Source organism: Rhinichthys klamathensis, unplaced genomic scaffold (genome assembly GCF_029890125.1).
Source record: "Rhinichthys klamathensis goyatoka isolate OS25496 unplaced genomic scaffold, OSU_Roscu_1.1 h1tg000003l_1, whole genome shotgun sequence".
NCBI classification, from domain to species: domain Eukaryota; kingdom Metazoa; phylum Chordata; class Actinopteri; order Cypriniformes; family Leuciscidae; genus Rhinichthys; species Rhinichthys klamathensis.
In genome coordinates this window covers 5,193,035-5,212,515 of record NW_026606556.1, presented here as the reverse complement: position 1 = coordinate 5,212,515, position 19,481 = coordinate 5,193,035, and the positions used below count along the sequence as shown (strand labels likewise).

The 19,481-nt window shown below is 40.6% G+C and overlaps 1 protein-coding gene across 4 annotated transcripts; it reads right to left on the bottom strand.

Moving 5' to 3' along the window:
- Positions 1-731: 731 nt before the first annotated feature.
- Positions 732-19,216, bottom strand: znf318 (zinc finger protein 318). 4 transcript variants are annotated; one of them, XR_008806932.1, is made up of 12 exons: positions 18,809-19,216; positions 18,217-18,335; positions 14,701-15,340; positions 11,852-13,136; positions 9,925-10,022; positions 9,650-9,749; positions 9,268-9,560; positions 5,300-5,494; positions 5,096-5,183; positions 4,658-4,776; positions 1,125-4,541; positions 732-1,021 (listed from the first exon to the last, which is right to left on the bottom strand). XR_008806932.1 is itself a non-coding variant. In XM_056249928.1 (12 exons), the coding sequence occupies exons 1-11, from the start codon at positions 19,019-19,021 to the stop codon at positions 1,461-1,463; spliced, it is 6,231 nt and encodes a 2,076-aa protein (XP_056105903.1). In that variant the 5' UTR covers positions 19,022-19,216; the 3' UTR covers positions 732-1,331; positions 1,414-1,460. The 4 variants fall into 4 exon arrangements, 3 of the variants coding, with proteins under 3 accessions (XP_056105903.1, XP_056105912.1, XP_056105892.1); XM_056249928.1 differs by having other exon boundaries at positions 732-1,331; positions 1,414-4,541; XM_056249937.1 differs by having other exon boundaries at positions 732-1,331; positions 1,447-4,541.
- Positions 19,217-19,481: the final 265 nt, after the last annotated feature.

Below are 19,481 nucleotides of genomic sequence, written 5' to 3'. Positions count from 1 at the left end.
GATCTGTAGTATGGTGATTAAATGAATTTTCATTTTGGGATGAACTATCCTTTTAAATAGGCTATTCTAGCCCGTATAATAAGTTTCCCCAATGTACATGAATTATATTGATTAATGCACGTTAAATGACCAAAACCAGTCGAGGCAAAACACTTACCTCCGTAGTAAGCAGCAGCTTCATTTTTTGCTGATATAGTTCCTCCCTGGATGCAGATGTCAACTGTAATATTACTGTCATTAAAACACAATGTAAACAAGTCAACCTAAATCTCTAGAAAATCCCTCTCTCAACAGTGATATACCTTATTAATCTTCAGGTTTAATTATTACTTTCAGCATTTACTCATATCTGGAAAACGATTTGTATGTAAACACTGCACAATTATATAAACAAGCAATACAAGTTCAGTAATCTCATGTTCAACTAAAGCATTGCAGCATATGTGTTCAATTTGTAATAAAAACTAGCATTTATATCTACTTAAATTTGGTGCACATGCAAATAACTAAATACAGAGCACAATGTGCTCCATTCATAAAACAGTAGCAGATTGGCTTTCTGCAAACAGTTCAATTCAATGTGGAAAATTAATAGTTTTATGAACCATTTACACATGCATTCTCTCCAGTTTCATGAATGAGGCCCAATGTGTGCACAAGGTTTAAAAAAAAAAAAAGCAGGCAAAAGTCTAACAGCAGCAATAAGCATATTAATAAGAAGCAAAGACAGAAAGGGTTGCTGTGATTTATTTGAGCTAGCACAAAACTTGTGCAATTACACCAACTATTTGTAGACGCTAAAGTATCATGGTAGCAATGTGAACATTATAATAACACATTTGTTTGTAAAAAACAAAAAACAAAACTGAAACCGGAAGGAAAAAGCCATCAATACACAGCACAGGGTAATAAAACTACGGAGGCCAAGCCTTGACATTTTCTGGCCAAAGTTGTGAATGCATGTCCTTGAAGCATGAACTCCACACCATTTCTCTTCTCTGAGCCTGGATCTTTGTGGCTCCTGTATTAAAATATCTTCATTGATTTAAATGGAACGAACAGAAGAAATGGATTTAGAGTCTGAAATTTTTAATACACATCATATTCGTTATGTTTTACATTACCTTTGGGGGAAAAAGGAATGATTTCTGCTGGAAACAAAATACGGAAACATGTAGCTCAACACCTGTTGCTTTTGACAAGATAGCGAAACTTTTACACATATTTAAGGTTCATTACTTGATGTAAGTTTTCATTCTCTTAGAGGGATTCCTTCCCCAGCACCCACTTCAGAATGAATGCTTTTCAGTCCACGCTTTCACTGGCATTACCTGCCAAAAGGTTAAGAATAGACATGAAACATTCTAACTGGATCAAGCAATTACAAAGAATACTTGAAAATCACTTATTTACATTCAGAGGTAACATATACATCCCTAAACCTACTCTTGGAAGGTCCTTTACAAAGGCTCAAAACTGAATTCAAATGTGTCCAAGTTCAGTTGCTCAGTAAAAGAACCAGGAAGGGGGGAGAATGACATGGGTTCCTCAGATTCCAGAGGGTTTTCCTCTTCATTATTTATCTGTATTGGGTCCACACTATTAACGTCCATCACAGTTACGTCCCCCAAAGAGATTTCAATAGATTTAAGCACTTGTTGATCAAGATCTTCCTCTTTTGAGTTGTCGTCTTCTTGAATCTCAGGTTTTAAGAATGCATCCTCAAACGCTTGTTCAAATTTTGAGTCCACTGTGTTGGGAGATTCTTCGCTCTGTCCAACCTTCGAGTCTTCGCTCTTGGGAGATACTTCGCTCTGGGCAACTCTTGAGGAGCTGTTGGGGGGTTCTTCGCTCTGGGCAACTTCTGAGTCCTCATTTTTGGGGGGATGCTCTCTCTCTACAATTATTGAATCCATGTTCTTGGGGGATTCCACTTTCTGGGCAACTTCAGAGTCCTCGTTCTTAGATGGTTCTTCTCTCGGGGCAACTCTTGAGGGCCTGTTGGGGGGTTCTTTGCTCTGGGTAACTTCTGAGTCCTCATTTTTGGGGGGTTCTTCGCTTTGGGCAATATCACTAGCGCTTTTGTCTTTATTGTTGGACTCTTTACAGCTTGAGTCACTGTCTGACTCATCTTCTTGAGCAACTCTTGAGTCCTCATTCTTGGGGTGTTCTCTCTCTGCAATTCTTGAATCCACGTAATTTGGGGATTCCACTTTCTGGGCAACTTCTGAGTCCTCGTTCTTGGTGGGTTCTTCGCTTATGGCAACTCTTGAGGGCTTGTTGGGGGGTTCTTTGCTCTGGGAAACTTCTGAGTCCTCGTTCTTGGGGGGTTTATCTTTTTGGGCAACTCTTGAGTCCTCATTCTTGGGGTGTTCTCTCTCTGCAATTCTTGAATCCACGTACATGGGGGATTCCACTTTCTTGGCAACTTCTGAGTCCTCATTCTTGGGGTGTTCTCTCTCTGCAATTCTTGAATCCACGTACATGGGGAATTCCACTTTCTGGGCAACTTCTGAGTCCTCATTCTTGGGGTGTTCTCTCTCTGCAATTCTTGAATCCACGTACATGGGGAATTCCACTTTCTGGGCAACTTCTGAGTCCTCATTCTTGGGGTGTTCTCTCTCTGCAATTCTTGAATCCACGTACATGGGGAATTCCACTTTCTGGGCAACTTCTGAGTCCTCATTCTTGGGGTGTTCTCTCTCTGCAATTCTTGAATCCACGTACATGGGGAATTCCACTTTCTGGACAACGTCTGAGTCCTTGTTCTTGGGGGGTTCTTCGCTCTGAGCAACATCACTATTGCTTTTGTCTTTATTGTTGGACTCTTTAAAGCTGGAGCCACTGTCTGGAGGTGTAAATCCAGAGTCTTGTTTGTCACCAACATTGGCACTGACACAAGTTTTAACAGCAGAGCTACTACTGTAAAAAATGTCATACAAATCTTTTGCTTTTCCTGCAGCAAGAGTGGTCTTTGGCTTTACCATTTTAGGGGACGGGTCTCTGGCATTAGAAGAAAGCTGAGGAGGAGGACGAAGGATTATGGTGAGCTTCTGCTCCTCCTCAGGCACTCCGGGAGCAGCCACATCGGACTCAAGAGTGACAACACATTCACTGGGAGTAACCGGTTTCATCTGGGCAGCATTTACCACTTTGGGCGCTGCAGTTGGAGATGGAAGTGGTGGTACGGATACGTTGAGGATATCTTCAGGGCTGACAGAGGGCTTTGTGTGTTTTAATTGCACCTCTTCTCCACTAAATGCCTTGGAGATGAGGTCTGCTGACAACGCTGGGCCCATCGGAGTTCCTGTTACAGGACCAGCAGATTTGTCACAAGCAGCAAGTGGTGTTGGTTTATTTTGCACACCTGTAAAAGACTTCCTAATAACCATAGGAGATATGGGAGGCGGTAAATTAGGATTACTTGTATTTTCGTTGTATGCTAGCCATTCACAAGAGGGGGGAAGCACAACCTTTCCTGACAATTTCATAGCAATGGATTTTGCTGCAGCTATAGACTTGGTAAAAGGATCTAGCTCAGCCTCTGCGTTTTCATTTGGCGCCTCTTCATCTTCCTTTAAAAATTGTGCCGCCATCCTCTCTGCCTCCTTCTCCAGTGCTGTCTTCTGTGGCTTTTTCCGTCCGAACTTCCCGAAGCCAGGCCGACCAGCAGCCTCCTCATTTTTCTTGCGAAGTTTAGCAAGCAAGGCAGGGCTCGGACCACATAAGACTTTAGGAGGCTCGCTGGTTTTCTCTGGCTCTGCTTTGACATCTTTAACATTGAACTTCCCTGTGCTCTCCTGGTCATCTTTGAAATAACCACCCTTGCCCTTCTGTTGCAGTGTTTTATCTTCCTTTTTATCATACTTGCCGTTACTTTCTTCATCCCCGTCCCACTTTGACTTCGGCCACTTCCCCCAGTCATCATCTTTAAATTTTGACTTCTTATCATCGGCCTCCCGAGTGTATTTGTATCTCTTATCCTCTTCTCTGCCATACTTGGCCTTCTCCTCTTCTTTACCATATCGGCCCCTCTCATCATCCTTTCTAAATCTATATCTGTCGTCCTCTTCTCTATACCGACCATGTTCATCATCATCTCGGTTTCTAAATCTGTCCCCTTCATACCTGGATCTCTCCCCTTCTTCCTTCCTGTATCTATTTGTGTATTCCTCTTCTTTCTTGTAACGGTTTCGTTCATCATCATCTTTTTTATACTTCACTCTCTCTTCCTCTTTCATCTTGAATCTCTCATCATCCTCCTTGTATTTCAGTTTATCGGTTTCCTCTTTCTTGTATTTCTCCTTAAGTTTATTCTCATTCTCTTTGGTGTTCTTGTACTCCTCTTCCTTGCTGTACTGTGGTTTCGTCTCCACTTCATTACTTGACATTTTTCCTCCTTTGCTGTGTTTGGATTTCTTCATATCCTGATCGTCGTCTTCACGTTTTCGTTTGTGCTCTGAAGTCTTTTGGCTCTCTATCCCAGCCTGACGGTCCAGGTTCCTCCTTTGTTCATAGAGGGGATTTTCATACATTTTTGCCTGTTGACAAAATCAAACACATATGAGGCAATCACATCTGGTCAAACAAATGAATAAATTGCATTCATATCCCAACCCTAGTCAAAGCTATTATGAATATCATATGTGATGGTTACCTTGTATCTCTCATTGTGAGTATGGCAGGTGACATGGGCCTCAGCACAAATGGGATCACCAACAAACTCTTCACATAACTGGCAGAAGAATCCCCTCACAGGGATCAAGAACTCAGAGCCTAGAAGAGGGAATACAAACAAGAATTAAATATCTACCAGTAGTGTGTAATGATTTTTGATGGCTGATAATTTACCCTTGCTCTGTTCCAATGATGAGGCACACTGCAAGAAAACTACAGTTTCTATCACTGCAATCAACATGGCACTCATTAGGGAAAGGAATCATGAAGAATTTAACGATTCTGGTTCACTGATCCACAAATTCCACTTAATGAGTCCAGTTCCTTATAGTTGCATGTGTTGAACCAAATGCATTACTTTATCTTTAACGTAATGAATCTGTTTTATGACTACAAATGACACCTTAAAAGGCATTACCTTTGGCTGGCTTTGAAGTCCTCTTTCCAGCTGATTGTTTCTTTTCACTCTCTGATTTTGCCCAAGGTCTGTCATAAGGATCTAGAGTCTATAGTAGAGCAAAACAATGGATGACTGAAGCAGATGCAACTGGCAGAAATAAACACCATTAACAATCAAACAAACAAAAAATCTCATTACATATTTATATATGAGCACACATACCTTTCTATGGGTTTTGCAGTGCAAATGCATGAAATAATCAAACATTGAACCACTGGTAACATTGCAGTTTTTACACCAGTGGTTTCCCGCATCGTAGTACTCAAACTGCTCAGCAGCAGTGTCCGGGGAATGGCTGCTTAACTGAGGAGATGACTTGGGTTTTTCAGGAGAGGCTCTTGCTTTTGAGGAGGGTACCTAAATTATTTTAGGCAGGACAAAAAAAATGCATAAGTAAAAGTCAAGCAATAAAAAAAAGAAGAAAAAAAAGAATCAAATACTCTTGAGGAACCCAAGTTTAAAAGAATGAGCAGAAGCTTTTCAAAGAAATGAATATAACACTTCAAATCCTAATTGTCAATCATTAAAGTTTGTCATAGGACACTTACCTTTGCAAAATAGGCCATCTGTTTCCAGTCGGGGAGAAGTCACCCAATGGGTTTACTACTTGAATTTACTTTGAAATGGTTTTAAAAAGTCATTAAAATGGATTTTATATTATATAAATTATTCAAAAAAGCACCAATGCAAAAAAAGGACAAGAAATTTCAAGTTTTCAATACACTTTTGCAGTGTACATCTTTCGATTTTTGATAAATTAATATTTGCTATAGCAGAAAACCAAAGATAAGGGGGGAAAAAATCTTAAAATCAATATTTCTGATCACTATTATATAGTATAGTAGTAGTTATAACTGGTTACATGCAAATTATGAGTAGACAAGCCTATGCTATAGGAATAAAATCCCTAAAATTGATGCATTCCTATATTACAGAAGATGTAGATGTCCTGTGTCAGAATTACAATATTCCAGTCTACAAAGAGTTATGTTTTAGACCAGTGTAATTATTTAGCAGGAGTTAAAAACATTCTCTACCTTGGAGTAACCCCTCAAAATATCAATAGAAATTAATATCATTAGAAAATAAGTAACAAGACAAATAGATAATTTTCCCCCACACTAAAATGTTTGCAACATAAATACAAGAAAGTCTCGCAGATATGATTCCAGGTAAATTACTGTACTGTACTGTAAACAGTGGTTTTCAAATTGTGGTATGCTATGATACCACCAGCAATACACAAAGTACCTCGGGTGGTACACAAATCTGGAAAGTTACTATGCTTAAACCAGGGATGTGCCCGAAGCCGAATATTATGTTCGGAAAGGAAATGACGCATTCTACTGAGCCTCTAAAGCAGGGATGGGCAAACTCGGTCCTGGAGGGCCTCTGTCCTGCAGAGTTTAGCTCCAACACTGATCAAACTCACCTGACTGTAGCCTTCTAGTAATCCTGAAGACATTGATTAGCTGTTTCGGGTGTGTTTGATTAAGTTTGGAGCTAAACTCTGCAGGAAAGCGGCCCTCCAGAACAGAGTTTGCCCATGCCTGCTCTGAAGAGACATGGTAATGGAAAAAAAATACGAGATGGGAGGAAAAAAAAATACATTTCAATGCTTTTGCGTTCTCTTGCCATTATATACTTTGCAGAGATCAGGGAGCCGCTATCAATATGCTTGGAATTGAAATAGCTTTTAAGTGCACGCTCGCACATACTCTTGTGTATAGGGAATGGTGGTACTGACCACACATTTTAGAAGATACAATTTTTGTCAATGATGCTCAGGATTATTTCCGCACAAAATCCTCGACATCATCCTGTTAGTCATTTATAGTCAAATATAATTTAAACATAGCTTTGTGCATCTAGGACTCAATGCATAGGCGGGATGCAAATTGGTGTGGTGTGGACCAATCTCAGGCAACACATTTTATTCTATGTGCTATAAAGAGCAATAAAAAGGCAGCATGTTGTTCTGTTTTCTCTCAAAGTAAGCATTCAGGTGCTAAAAGTAAGGGCAAGCTTTGATACCAATGGTACATGTCAGTGTATGCATATCGTAATCCTTTCTAAAAGTTACTATTGTGGCGTATGCATGTTTTTAAATGTTACTTCTCGGGTTCCTTCCACAGATCTGTAAAGGCATGCAGTATGATTAATCAGAAATATCTTAATCAAAATATGACATTATCTAGTCCTTAACCTAGCACTCAAAAAGATTTGCCCAGTGACTATGTGCTATTTGGATGGTTTAATTTGATCAAAGGAGGTACTTGTCGGGAAAAGTTTGAGAACCACTGGACTAAAAAGCATCTGTGAAAAAAATTACCAAATACATTTTGGCCTCATGACCATCCCATGAGCCGACCCTCTATGTCAGAGGTCTTCAATCAGGCCACTGTCCTGCAGAGTTTAGTTCAAACCCGCTTCAGCACACATGCGTTCCTATTTTTTTTAGGAGATCCTGAAGAGCTTGATGAGCTGATTCAGGTGTGTTTGATTAGAGTTGGCACTTAACTCAGCAGGACAGTGACCCTCCAGGAGCAGGATTGAAGACCTCTGCTCTATGCAAAGTAAAACGGCTTTGAACAGGCTACTGATATGACAGGAGCCTTCATCTCATGTGAACATTATTTTAAATACTTTCTTTTTCTTTTAAATTATTTCTTTTGGGCAGTGTTTCCCAATCCTGGTCCTGGAGTACCCCCACCACAGCACATTTTACAAGTCTCTCTAATCAAACACACCTGATGCAACTCATCAGCTCATTAGTATAAAGAGACATCAAAAATGTGCAGTGCTGGGACCATTGATGGGAACCACTTCTTTAGCGCTACAACTTGAGGGAAAATTTACTGACAGCAAATATGATTGACTTAAAAATTCACTGTCAAGAATTAAATGCCACTTGAGATCATTTTTGAATTGGCAGCCTAATGGTGCATTCAACTGCTCCTGGGAAGTTTGTATTTACGAGTTTGGAAGTCATGTTTATGACATATGGTGTGTTCGAGTCACTTTCATTGGTGAAGGTGGCGGTGTACCTTCTCTTAATTAACTACACAAAAATACAGCAAGGTTTTTAAACTCTACTTCTAGAAAGTAAAGAACAAAAAATGCGTATCAGGTGTGTTTTGCTTTATTGTTCTAAATGTATTTAAGAAGCTACTGTAAACTGTATTGAGGTAATCCACCTGGTTTCTCACTGACACACCCCCAACTCGTAAAGACCAGGGGCCTGTTCTTTATACGTGGATTACTCGGTTAGCTGGATTTCATTGTCGCCAATTTGACATGATCCAGGATTATTAGGTTCTTTGAAGCTCATCCTAGAGTTGCTGTCATAGCAGCAGGTCCATTAACTCAAACCTGCTCAGGAACAGGCTTATTTAATGTAAACAGGATTAGATCGCATCTTTAAGCGGAGGGGATACTTAAAGTCTGTCCCAGCCACTGCTACTTTCTTACAAGAGTACCCTTACGAACCAGGGATTATAATAATTCAAAATTAAAATTTATTTGCAAACAATATTATAAATGTTGTAGAGACAGGCAGATTTACTCAATCTCATACTCATAATGTACAGTTAGCCAATACAGTGCATTAATTTTAACGGTGACGGCTATTATGGGAGTGGCTTGATGCAGATAACTTAGTAAAAAATGCAGTTTTTTGGGCAAGTTTTTCGTCAGGTGTGTGATGTTCTGTTTTAATATGATGTCATTACGTTGCTGCCGCCAGCCAATCACTGCATTGCTGATCACGCTTTCGAGTATCGATATATCTGCCCTTACTAATGAACACGCAGTAATCTCAGACAACTTAATACAGATATTTAAATCAAATCCGCAATTCATTTGAAAAACCAAATTAGCCAGAGATCAGTTATCAGGATTAGAAGATCTGGCATTTGTCAAATCATCTCAAAGTATTAAGCGAGGTACGAAAAACCGACCCGGGGACTCCAAAGGTTCCCACTTGTATTTACGACTTTGTGGTGGCGTTCATGTGCGTTCAACTCGTAAATACGATCTTTCCAACATGATTTGAACACACCATAAGACTTGACTATGAAAAAGCCAATCAAGTGCAAGTACCTTTCCTATAAGAGAATTAGCAACTCTACCTTAGTGTACGAGGTGCTGGTTTTGGCCCCTGATTTCTCTGGGCTTCTGGTTGAATCCTTCTTACTCTGAGGGGGCTGATGCTCATAGTCCCCATAGATCTTCGAGTCTTTGTAGTCTATACCGAGAATGAGTGCCACTTTGACCAGCTCTTCGTGTTTTTGATTTGCCTCTCTTTGTTCAGCACGCAACTTAGAGATTTGGGCCATCGCATCCTCTTGGAGCTCGCCGAGCTCTTTAAGAAGAGGGTCCTTGTGTCCATCCTTCTCCCTTCGCTTCTTTCGAAGAAGCTCCCCTAAAGGATCAAAACAAACACTGTATAATACAATGAGCCCTTAAATATTATAAAGAAAACACTACCAATTTGCAATTAGAGGGAAATACCTTGCTGCTTTCTCAATGTCTCCACATCCTTTAAAAGATTTTCTTTTCTCTTGTGTCGCATTATTTTTTCCTTTTTTAGTTTTTCAAGCTCTTCCATGACCTAAGAAAGAATTTTATTTAGACCTTAAATTTATTCATCAGCAAAAAAAACAAAAAACAGATGTGAATCATGAGGTATTTAACAATTTTGCTTCTGATCAAAGGAAGTCCAAGAAAAATAATTTGATTCCCAAACCTACAAATGCAATAGTTCCTTTAAATTTCATGGGAATTACCTTTTGTTTTTCGCTGGCGGTATTCTTATCTTCCATTTCTTTCATCTTAATGTCAGTGGTGATCGCTTTAGAGGCCACAGCATCCGATTTAGAAGGTGCTGAAAGGATAAAATCATGTTAGTTTAACTGTAATGTCCTAAGTCTAAATCACCCAAAAATCTCTCATCATTTTCTCACCAACATGTCCTTCTGAAACCATGACTTATTTCTTCTATGCAACACAAAAGGAGACATTTTTGAAGAATTTTCACTTCGCTTTTTCCCATAACCAGGGCTAAAATGCTAAGGATTTTTTTCTTCTGGCCCGGCCGGATCAATGGTTCACATTTTTACTTGTCCTGCCAAAAAATTTCACTGGTCCCACTATAAAAAATGAAATAAAATATTGTTTTCTTTTAACCCATAATACTTCAATGTAAAGTAACACTGCATAGTCTGCAATGTATAAAATAAATATGGATGAATCCTTAATAAAGCTACAAAAATGACTCAGTCAAGAGCAGCGAGTGATTTCTGCGTGCATGTTTTCCGTGTGCGAAAAGAAAACGTCACGCGAATACCGAATTTAGTTTTTTTCCGAGTGTTCTTATGTTTGAATTGTTTAAAGTGGCTTGAATGTTTTAATTGGCAAATACACATGCAAATGATAAACAATTCAGTCAACTGTCCTTAACCTCTTTAACACTGGGCCCAGGCCATGATTGGGCAGGGCAGTCCCTATAGACCTTATTCACAGCAGCGCCATCTTTGATTTTTAATGGGAATGAAAGCGAGGCTGTGAGGGACAGACATGCATCTCTTCAATGCGCTGTACTGCTATTTAATGTGTTTTTGGATTGTTCTGCTCATGAAACACTGGAAAAATATCTTTCCAAGAAATTTCAGTTGACAAAAAACTCCCAACAATAGAAGCTGTGGAAAATTGTAAGTAATCTAGGAGATTTATACAGCTTTTTACAGCAGATGCCATTGGAAACATGGCAAGTCTATCCCTCACAGCCTCACTTTTCATTTTCATGAATTGTTTAAAGTGGCTTGAATGTTTTCAAGCCAGACTCTCTCAAAGCGCAGAGCGGTAAGGCTTTAGTGTTATGTTTCATTGACGGAAGTGCTCAAATAAACACGCATGTCTGTTAGGAAATGGATGTTTGAGCCTCGTTTATTATTTTATTTCAAAATGTATTTACACCCCCCAACCACCGTGCCACCGCCGGTGGTTGGTCCATTGCCACCGCCGCAGCCCTACTGTTCACACAGACATATGTCATCAACACGTTTCACGTACGCGGTGCAGACAGAGCAAGAATGGCAGGCAAACAGCAACAACCTAACTTTCCTTCTGAACCGACAACAAGTGGCACTGGCCAAAAGGATCTACGAAAAGAAATCTACGACATCCTCAGAGCCAAGCAGACTCTCGTGGAAACCCTGGCATGCAAGAAATACTATTACACACTGACACGTTTTGCTAACTACACAACCAAGGCTTGCATCTAATTTCATTTTTACGTCCGTTATTGTAGTACTGTTCACTAGCCTATACTGTAAAGTTCTCTCACATGTGAATGACACATGATGTAATCCAATAACATCGCCTCTGGTCGTCTTGCTTCTGGTCTGTGCGCATTCATGTGTTTTGGAGGAGGCATGGCTTTGGACGGCGATTTATTCTTATTAGTTGGGCAATGTGGTGGTTGCACTAATTTACTCGCACCGGCAAGAAAAAAGCCCACAAAATGCAACCATTTGGTCACAGTCCTCCCTGATCAGCATACGGTTTGGGATGGCATGAAGGCCAGTACATAATGGCAGAATTTGAATTTTACTATGAACTATTCATTCAAGCCACTCCTTGCGAAGAGGCCCAATCTGTATTGTTAAAAGCGCTATATATAAATGAAGGTGACAAATTTTGAAGGTCACTAACCTTTTTTATTGTCGTTTTTACTCTCACTTGTCCCAGGTTTAATCACTTTAAGAAAGGGTCGCTCAAAGGTAGGTAGGCTGTAGGGATCCATTGGACTGGGAGGAGGTACTGGCATACCTGGAGGTGGGTACATCGGCCATCCCGGGGGCATATATGGAACATAATTGCCATATGCATCGTAACCGTGTGGAGGGAAGTCAGGTGGCATTACTCCCCGTGGGGGTGGGTATGGGGGCACTTGATGTGCCGGGAGGCTGGGTTGGGAAGGATATGCCTGTGTCCCAGGACCCACAGTGGGTGTCGTAGGCCATCTGCTTTCTGTGACGGCAGGTTGAGCCTCTTTCTTGTTTTGACTATGTGAGCGTTGAGATCTTTGTTCTGGGGAAACTTGCTTTTTCCGGCTCTGTTTTGAAGTGCGATTGAAACTGCTACTTCGGCTTCGGCTTTCCCTGCTTCTGCTTCTGCTTCGGCTGCTACTCCGACTGTGACTGGAGCTCCTGCTGCTTCCACTGCTGCTGCTGTAACTCCTACTACGGCTCCGGTGCTTTCTATCCGACTGCCGGCCAGCTGGTGCCTTCTTTGCAGGGGTGGCACCGTGGAGGCGCTCTTGCGTCCGGGCGGCCATCTTGCTTATTTCGGCCACACCCAGGTCAAAGCCAATTGTTTTCAGCAAATCTTGTATCTTTTCATACTCCTCTACCTCCTTCCTCACCTTGACATCCTGTGGCCCAACTCCAGGTGGGAAGTCCTCAGGTTCTTCCTTGGGATGCATCTCAGGTGTGGCCGAGGAACGATGCCTGCTGTCTCTCTGCGAATGGCTCGTCACATTTTCTGCAGCATGGCCATAAGTGTAAGGCGCAGAGCCATGTTCTCTTCTCTGAATATCACAAGACTGTGGGAAACTTGTGTCTGGAAAGCTGGAATCTGCTGGATTCTCCTTAGCAGTTTTCACCTCATCACCCTCTTCATCTCCATAGAGAAATTTCTCTTCATCTTCAATATCTGTAAGACTCTTTTTCTGAGAATGGGCTACTGCTATCATTCCAAGCAACTCTGTGAGTTCTGCCTTCTGTCTCCCTTTCTCGTGAGGAAGGAGCAAGTCACTTCCACCCTCTCCGGCTGACTGGAGCTTGCCAATCAGCTCTTCAAGAACATTACCATCAGAAGTTTTCCCCAGCATGGATGCAAACAAGTCTGGATCCATGGTTTTGGAAAGTGCACAGAGAAGCTGTTCTGCCTCATGTGAAAGCCCACCATCTGGATTTCCTCGAGGAGAATCACTATTCTGAAATACATTGGTTAAAGCATCATCATTAAATCTTTCTTTACTTTCAAAGAGTAAAGCCAACTTAAATGTCAACTAAAGCCATAGTCGCACTAGACTTTGAAACACGGACATTTTCTACAGACACATGCCACAGTCTGTGGCTTTTTTAAAAACATTTTATTTTTATGTTTTGGATGTATTATTAGCAATGTACTCCGCTTTACTGCAATCCTGCAGATTTACAGTTTGCTTTCTTTTAATTTATCTAAGAAGTCAAGTTATGACACATCAATCTTCAATTGGTCACGTGTCTCAATGGAATACAAATTTGCAGGGCAGATTTCACCAAACTTCTAAAGCAAAATGCACACACAGATTAGTGATAATTCTGAAATGTGTATTTCTCAACTCAAACTAGCAACAACTACTAAATGATTGATAACACCTATAATGATCAATAAGCCATTGATGTCTGGTTAAAAAATTAATTTTAATTTAAGTGAACTTCAAAAAATCCTCACATAAACCCATAATAAATGTCATATTTATTTACCTGTGCTCTTCCTGTCTAACAGGTAGGACATATACAGAAATTGAATAAAGATCAAACAGTCTGCGCTGCATAAATTATAAATTATATGGACTAAAATCATATTTAAAGCTACACAAGTTCTTTGGTCAAGAGCAATGAGTGCTTTTCTCTGTTCCCTTTGTTCTTTGATTAACTTTACTGACAGAAAGCATTATTGGATGCTGGCCCTTTAAGAGTTGCTGACACACGCGCCTTTTTCTCTCACAACTCTTTACGACCATCATAAGACTGCTCTTATGTTATGAAGACACTCGACAAATGATATTTTGGCATAATTGTGTGTGTTATTGTTCGTTCACTTCAAGCGGAAAGAGAACTGTATTCTGGCGCGCGGTCTGTGCATGCGCATGATACTGGCGCGCGTCTTTCAGTCAGGACATTCACAGGCAGCGCGCTCTCTTTTGACTTGTCTCGCTTAATAGTTAAAAGCATTCGCATGAATAAGAGCGGGATCATGTAACACTAGCCAAAGGATGACAAAAAATAACAGATGCTGCGTTAACAGCTCTAATTTGTTTATTTCATATAAAATCGCAGTATTTTGCGCCATTTAATCGCATAGGCTTGACATCGCGATTACGATTGCGATATGATTAATCATCCAGCACTAATCTCCAATGAATGTCCATTTTTCATTCTGCATTGTTAATGTCGTGACCCCATGATTCACTTGTAGCATTTAAAATGACTTCTTTTAGTTTTTTTATTGTATTTTTTTTACTTTATTTAGATTCATTTTATCATCAATAAATTATTAAACAACTATCATTAGCGTCCAGAATTTACATATCAGTTAATCCCTAATACTTAAGCTTTCAAATCATGCACGTCTCGTGTAAAGTATGTTTCTGGCTTAAGTATCTTACATTGAGACTGCAATACCTGATGTGAAGAATTAATATTAAACAATAATAGCTTTTGATTTAAATGTGACCTGTACATTTTCAATGTCAAAAATTAATTTCCCAAGACATAGTGAGAGGTAGTTACCTGCACTAGCATGGGAGAATCAGTCTCGGAGGAATCCATTCTTTTCTTCAAAATTGACTTTGCCGGCTTCACAAGCATATCCTGAATTTCCTTGCGTCTCCGAGCCTTCTCAAGCTCAGTAAAGTCCTCCTCTTGCTGCCTAAAATTACCTGACTTGACTCTCTTGTTGGCGCTGCTGTGACGACTCCTGCTGGAGCCGCTGCTGCTACTGCTGCCACTGCGACTGACACTGCGGCTCCTAGCGTGACTCCTTGCTCTGCTTCTCGCCCTGCTTCGACTCCTTTCTCGGCTGCGGCTTCGAGGCCGGCTCTTGCTCCTTGCCCTGCTCCTGGCCCTACTCTTATCACGACCACGACTTCCGCTTCGGCTTCTGCTTCTACTGTAGCTCCTCGCACGGGTTCTGCTCTTGCTACGCGCACGGCTCTTCGCTCGTTCGGGACTCCTGCCGCGACTGTAGCTCCGACTCCGGCTGCGCGGTCGACTTTTGCTGCGCGCGTAGCCAGGACTGCGACTCCTGCCCCTGCTCCTGCCGCGACTAACACTGCGCCTCCTCGAACCCCTATCGCTGTGTCCATCATGGCTTGACCTCCGTGGAGAGTAATAGGGCTTATTATAGTGTGAATCTCCAGCAGCATAATCTCTGTCAACAGAAATCATCACATCATAAAAATGCAACTCAAGTACAAAGCAAACAATTTCATGTCTACTGAGTCTTTGGGCTCAAGTAAACAATCATATTTCCATAATTACACATGATTGCTTCAAGCGCTGTGGTATTAAATATTGTAAAACCACTTATCCCTAAGGCAGGGGTGGGCAACTCTGGCTCTCAAGATCCACTTTCCTGCAGAATGCTACCTATACTACTGACTTTGAATAGGATGTAGAGGAAAAATAAGAGTTTGAGCAAGTGCTGCTCCGTGTAAGCAAAATTTGAGAACATTTTTCTATCTTTTGAAATAGCCAGGAAGGCCAGTTGTTTCTGAAATTCAATTTGTTGCATTGTTGTATTTATTTTTTTTAAAGACCAAATGGATTTACACCTCCATCACATTCTAGCATGATGTGAACAAAAAGACTTGCATCAAAAAATGTGTAAGCCCGATGGCGATGCCAATACTTGGTAGAGAGTAGTGTTCTAAATACAACATACAAGTAAATTGCTAACTAAGGGGAGAAAACCCTGCTGAAATTACAATCTTAAAATATTATTTACAAATATGACAACACAAAATGGGCAATATCCATTGAAAAGACTGTTGGAAGATTTTCAAACACTTCTATTAATTGACTAGCCTGGGAAAACCCAGTCAACTTCCGGCAATTTTAGATTTGCTCTGAAAGTTAGTCTGGCAAAGAGCTCATTCAAGCCCATTTCCAATCCGCCGAAATCGCGGCACCAATCAGAAACGTTGGGGCGGGCTTTACACGATGACGACAGCGCTGGGATTTTGAACATGATTTTGTAGCCTACATTACAAAGATGGAAGCCGCCGTCGAACATCACTCGTTCGAATCAGCTATCGCGTCTGTTTTAAGCGATTTGAACGTTTCCTTTTTGGTAAAAACCGAGCAAAGAACAACACTCGGAGATGTGTCTCCGCCGCTCTGCATACGTCATCTCCTTCATCGCTCTGATTGGGTTTAGGTCTATCCGCGACGTCCGTTGGTGACGCCCCTCTGGAAATGATTTGTCTATGACGCTTTGCCAGAGTTACAACTGAGAATGGTTTGGTTTTAACCAGGCTATTAATTGACAGTTTTCATTCTCAAAACGGGCAAAGAAAGGTTGGAATACACTACATGACTTTTGCCCAGGTTTTTTGTTTAACCTATTTGCTGTGCAGATAATGGCCAGCCTGACTTGATTGCATAGAGAATGAAGACCACAGATTTTTTTCTAGCTTCAGACTACGATTCCATTCAGTTGGAGGAAATCAAACTTGTTTTGGTATTTTGAGCTGATGTTAGAATACATATTGTTTACATTTGTCACTGCATGTTTCTGTGCGAGTTGTGTGTGTTCAGAATGACGAGAAAGTACTTTAGTAAGTGATCCTTTTAGTGTCATTTAGTGTACAATGCCCAGATTTAATATTCTTTAAATAACAGATTAATATTCTTATCCTAAAGTTTGCATGACTGTAACTCAAAGTCTTAAAGATATCTTTATATCCTTCTAGTAGATTCTCATTTAATAAACTTTTCTTTTGGAATCTTCATTTTTAAGGTCCTATATGGTTTAAGACCATAGATATGGGGATCCCAATGCAACTCCATGTTCAAATTGTTAAATTTGACCATTTTTAATGGTCAAAAAAACAAATATAGGTAACTTTTCATACAGCTTATACTTGTTTAAAATTAAGATTTCAAAAGAAAAGTTTAAGAACCAGAATCTAAAATCATACGGAGATATATAATACTTTTTAAGTGACAGAAATGGAGAAAAACAATATTTATGGCACTCAGACAAGCATGTTTTATGCCATTCTAAAAAAAAAAATTATCTGACGCCTGCCAAACTCAAGACACAGCAAGGCATGATTTGAAGCTAATGTTCAGGTAAGTGTCATTTGTCAGAAAGAAGGGGGTTTCTTTTCGGGGTGACAGCACCCGTGATAGCATTTTGTAGGAACTGATGCTTGAATGTACCCTACAACCACCCAAGAGAGAGACAGTGGATTCAGGAGAGATAACTGGCCCTCGGACACAATCCAGAATGAAGTCATTCAACAGCATGCCTGCGCTATTCAACACGAGATTGCATCCCGTGCCTCAAATAGTTCGCATTGACGCTGCAGTATGTGGACAACAACTTGGATTTTCACTCTGACCTCCTCTGTTGTGAAGCAATACTCGAGCCGTGCGCGTCGTGACCTGGAGTTTGCAGCTTACCAAAGCCAGTGTTTGAGTGTGCCGAACTGCTGGGAAGGTGCATGGAGGTCCTTCGGGATGATGCAGTGGTGGATAACATGCTACAAACTGCACCCACAGTGGGACTTAACATTCCAGGTGAGCACAGGGTGACAAAACCCAGCTCATTATAGACACAGCGCTCGCTCTCCACAAAAAAAAAGAAAAAAAAAAGTAAGCCACGGGAGTTTGTGCCGCACAGGCAGCCATACCCAAGTGCTAAAAAAATTCATTATAAATAAAATGCATCTATATTTAAATTAGCTGTAAATTAAATCTCTTTAAATGCCAATACAAAAATAATTAAACATTGACTTATATAGGCCTACAGTCATTCTGACTGTCTGACGACCTGAGCACAACAGAGATAAATACGCATACTCTTCTGAGGTTGATACTGTAGGCCTTGTGTTATTAAAATTTATTATTGCTGAAATCCTATCCATGTAATCCCAATTTGAGCTGGGGAAGTTTTCGAAATTTGGTTGATTTGACATGGATCAAGTGTTTTAAAATCGATTTAGGATTTTAGTGCATGTAGTGTTTTCCACCCTTAGCAGTCAACATATAGTTCTATCACTAGGTTGCATCATGTCTTACCGGACATAAGGAGTATCTGCCCCTTTATAGCCTGATGGATGGTTCAGCTCATTGCCCACAGTTATGACCAGACTGTGGTCAGCGGGGAGACCACCACGAGGAGGAGATGGACTGTACCTCTGTTTAGGAAAAAGATAACATGCCTAACTCATACATGGAATAAATCAAATAAACAAAACCAAAATAATTCTGGACTTTTCACTTTACTGGACATAATTATTAAATAAATGGTAGGCTCTGACTGCAAGGCACACATGCACAGTTTTACCATGGTACGCTACTAATATCAGATGTCAATATCATGGTGGCATAATAATACCGTAATGTTTATTATATGACACTTCAAAGAATATCATCATTGCTTTCGGTCTATAAACGCATGGCACCAACGTCGTTTTTTATTGGTACACAACAAGTATGTAACGGAATTAGAGGGCACTACAGTAGTACTTTATATCCATTTTCACATGCTGTTTACATGATGTACATCCGAAAAACATGGTAGAAAAACGGCCACTTTTTAGTGTAAAACAAGGCACTAGCAGCTACCACAGTAAGTTACATTACTGCAGTGTTTAGTTTCTATCCATACCCCATAGCCTCTTTGTGGCCGCGCTCCTCTATATTCATCGGGCGGATCTCTTGCTCCAGGGGAGTATCTCCTCCGCGGGGAAGAGCGCCGGTACGGGTCCGGAGGAGCTTGGTGTCCCCGGTCTGAAGGATGGCCTGGTCCGGGACGAGGCCCGAAACCGCGAGACGGCGGAGGATGATAGCCGCCTCTGTGCGGCCTAGAACCGCGATACATAACGACGCTTAACCGCTGTTTCCGCGTCGGAGTCGATCCCTTATTATCCGGGTTGCGGGATAGCGATTATCCCTGCAAGAAGTAAATGGACATAAAACAAAAATCTCCCTGATGAGAGAAAATATGAATGAGAGCGTATTCATTACAGTCGAACAACGCTCTCTGTGGTCGCTTCCTGTGCCGCCATTGGCCCGCATTCACAGGATCTGACGTCAAGCCAAGATCAACCAATCAAACGCAGCGATACAGCATCGTTTTGTTTATTGGGTCTCTCTTTATTGAGAATAAAATTGTAAGAATCAAAAGCACTAATATAACTGGAAGATTGGGAATTGTATATATATATATATATATATATATATATATATATATATATATAAACAGTAATATTGTGAAATATTATTACAATTTAAAATAATGGTTTTCTATGAGAATATACTTTAAAATATAATTTATTTAT

What these genes read in the sequence shown, in the direction of transcription:
- znf318 (XM_056249917.1), bottom strand. Translation starts at nt 19,021, where the DNA reads ATGTATCGCGGTTCTAGGCCGCACAGAGGCGGCTATCATCCTCCGCCG. An exon ending in TAAAAACGACAATAAAAAAG is followed by an intron (nt 10,023 to 11,851) that starts GTTAGTGACCTT and finishes TTATCCTTTCAG; the next exon opens with CACCTTCTAAATCGGATGCT. An exon ending in ACTGCAAAACCCATAGAAAG is followed by an intron (nt 5,184 to 5,299) that starts GTATGTGTGCTC and finishes GCTCTACTATAG; the next exon opens with ACTCTAGATCCTTATGACAG.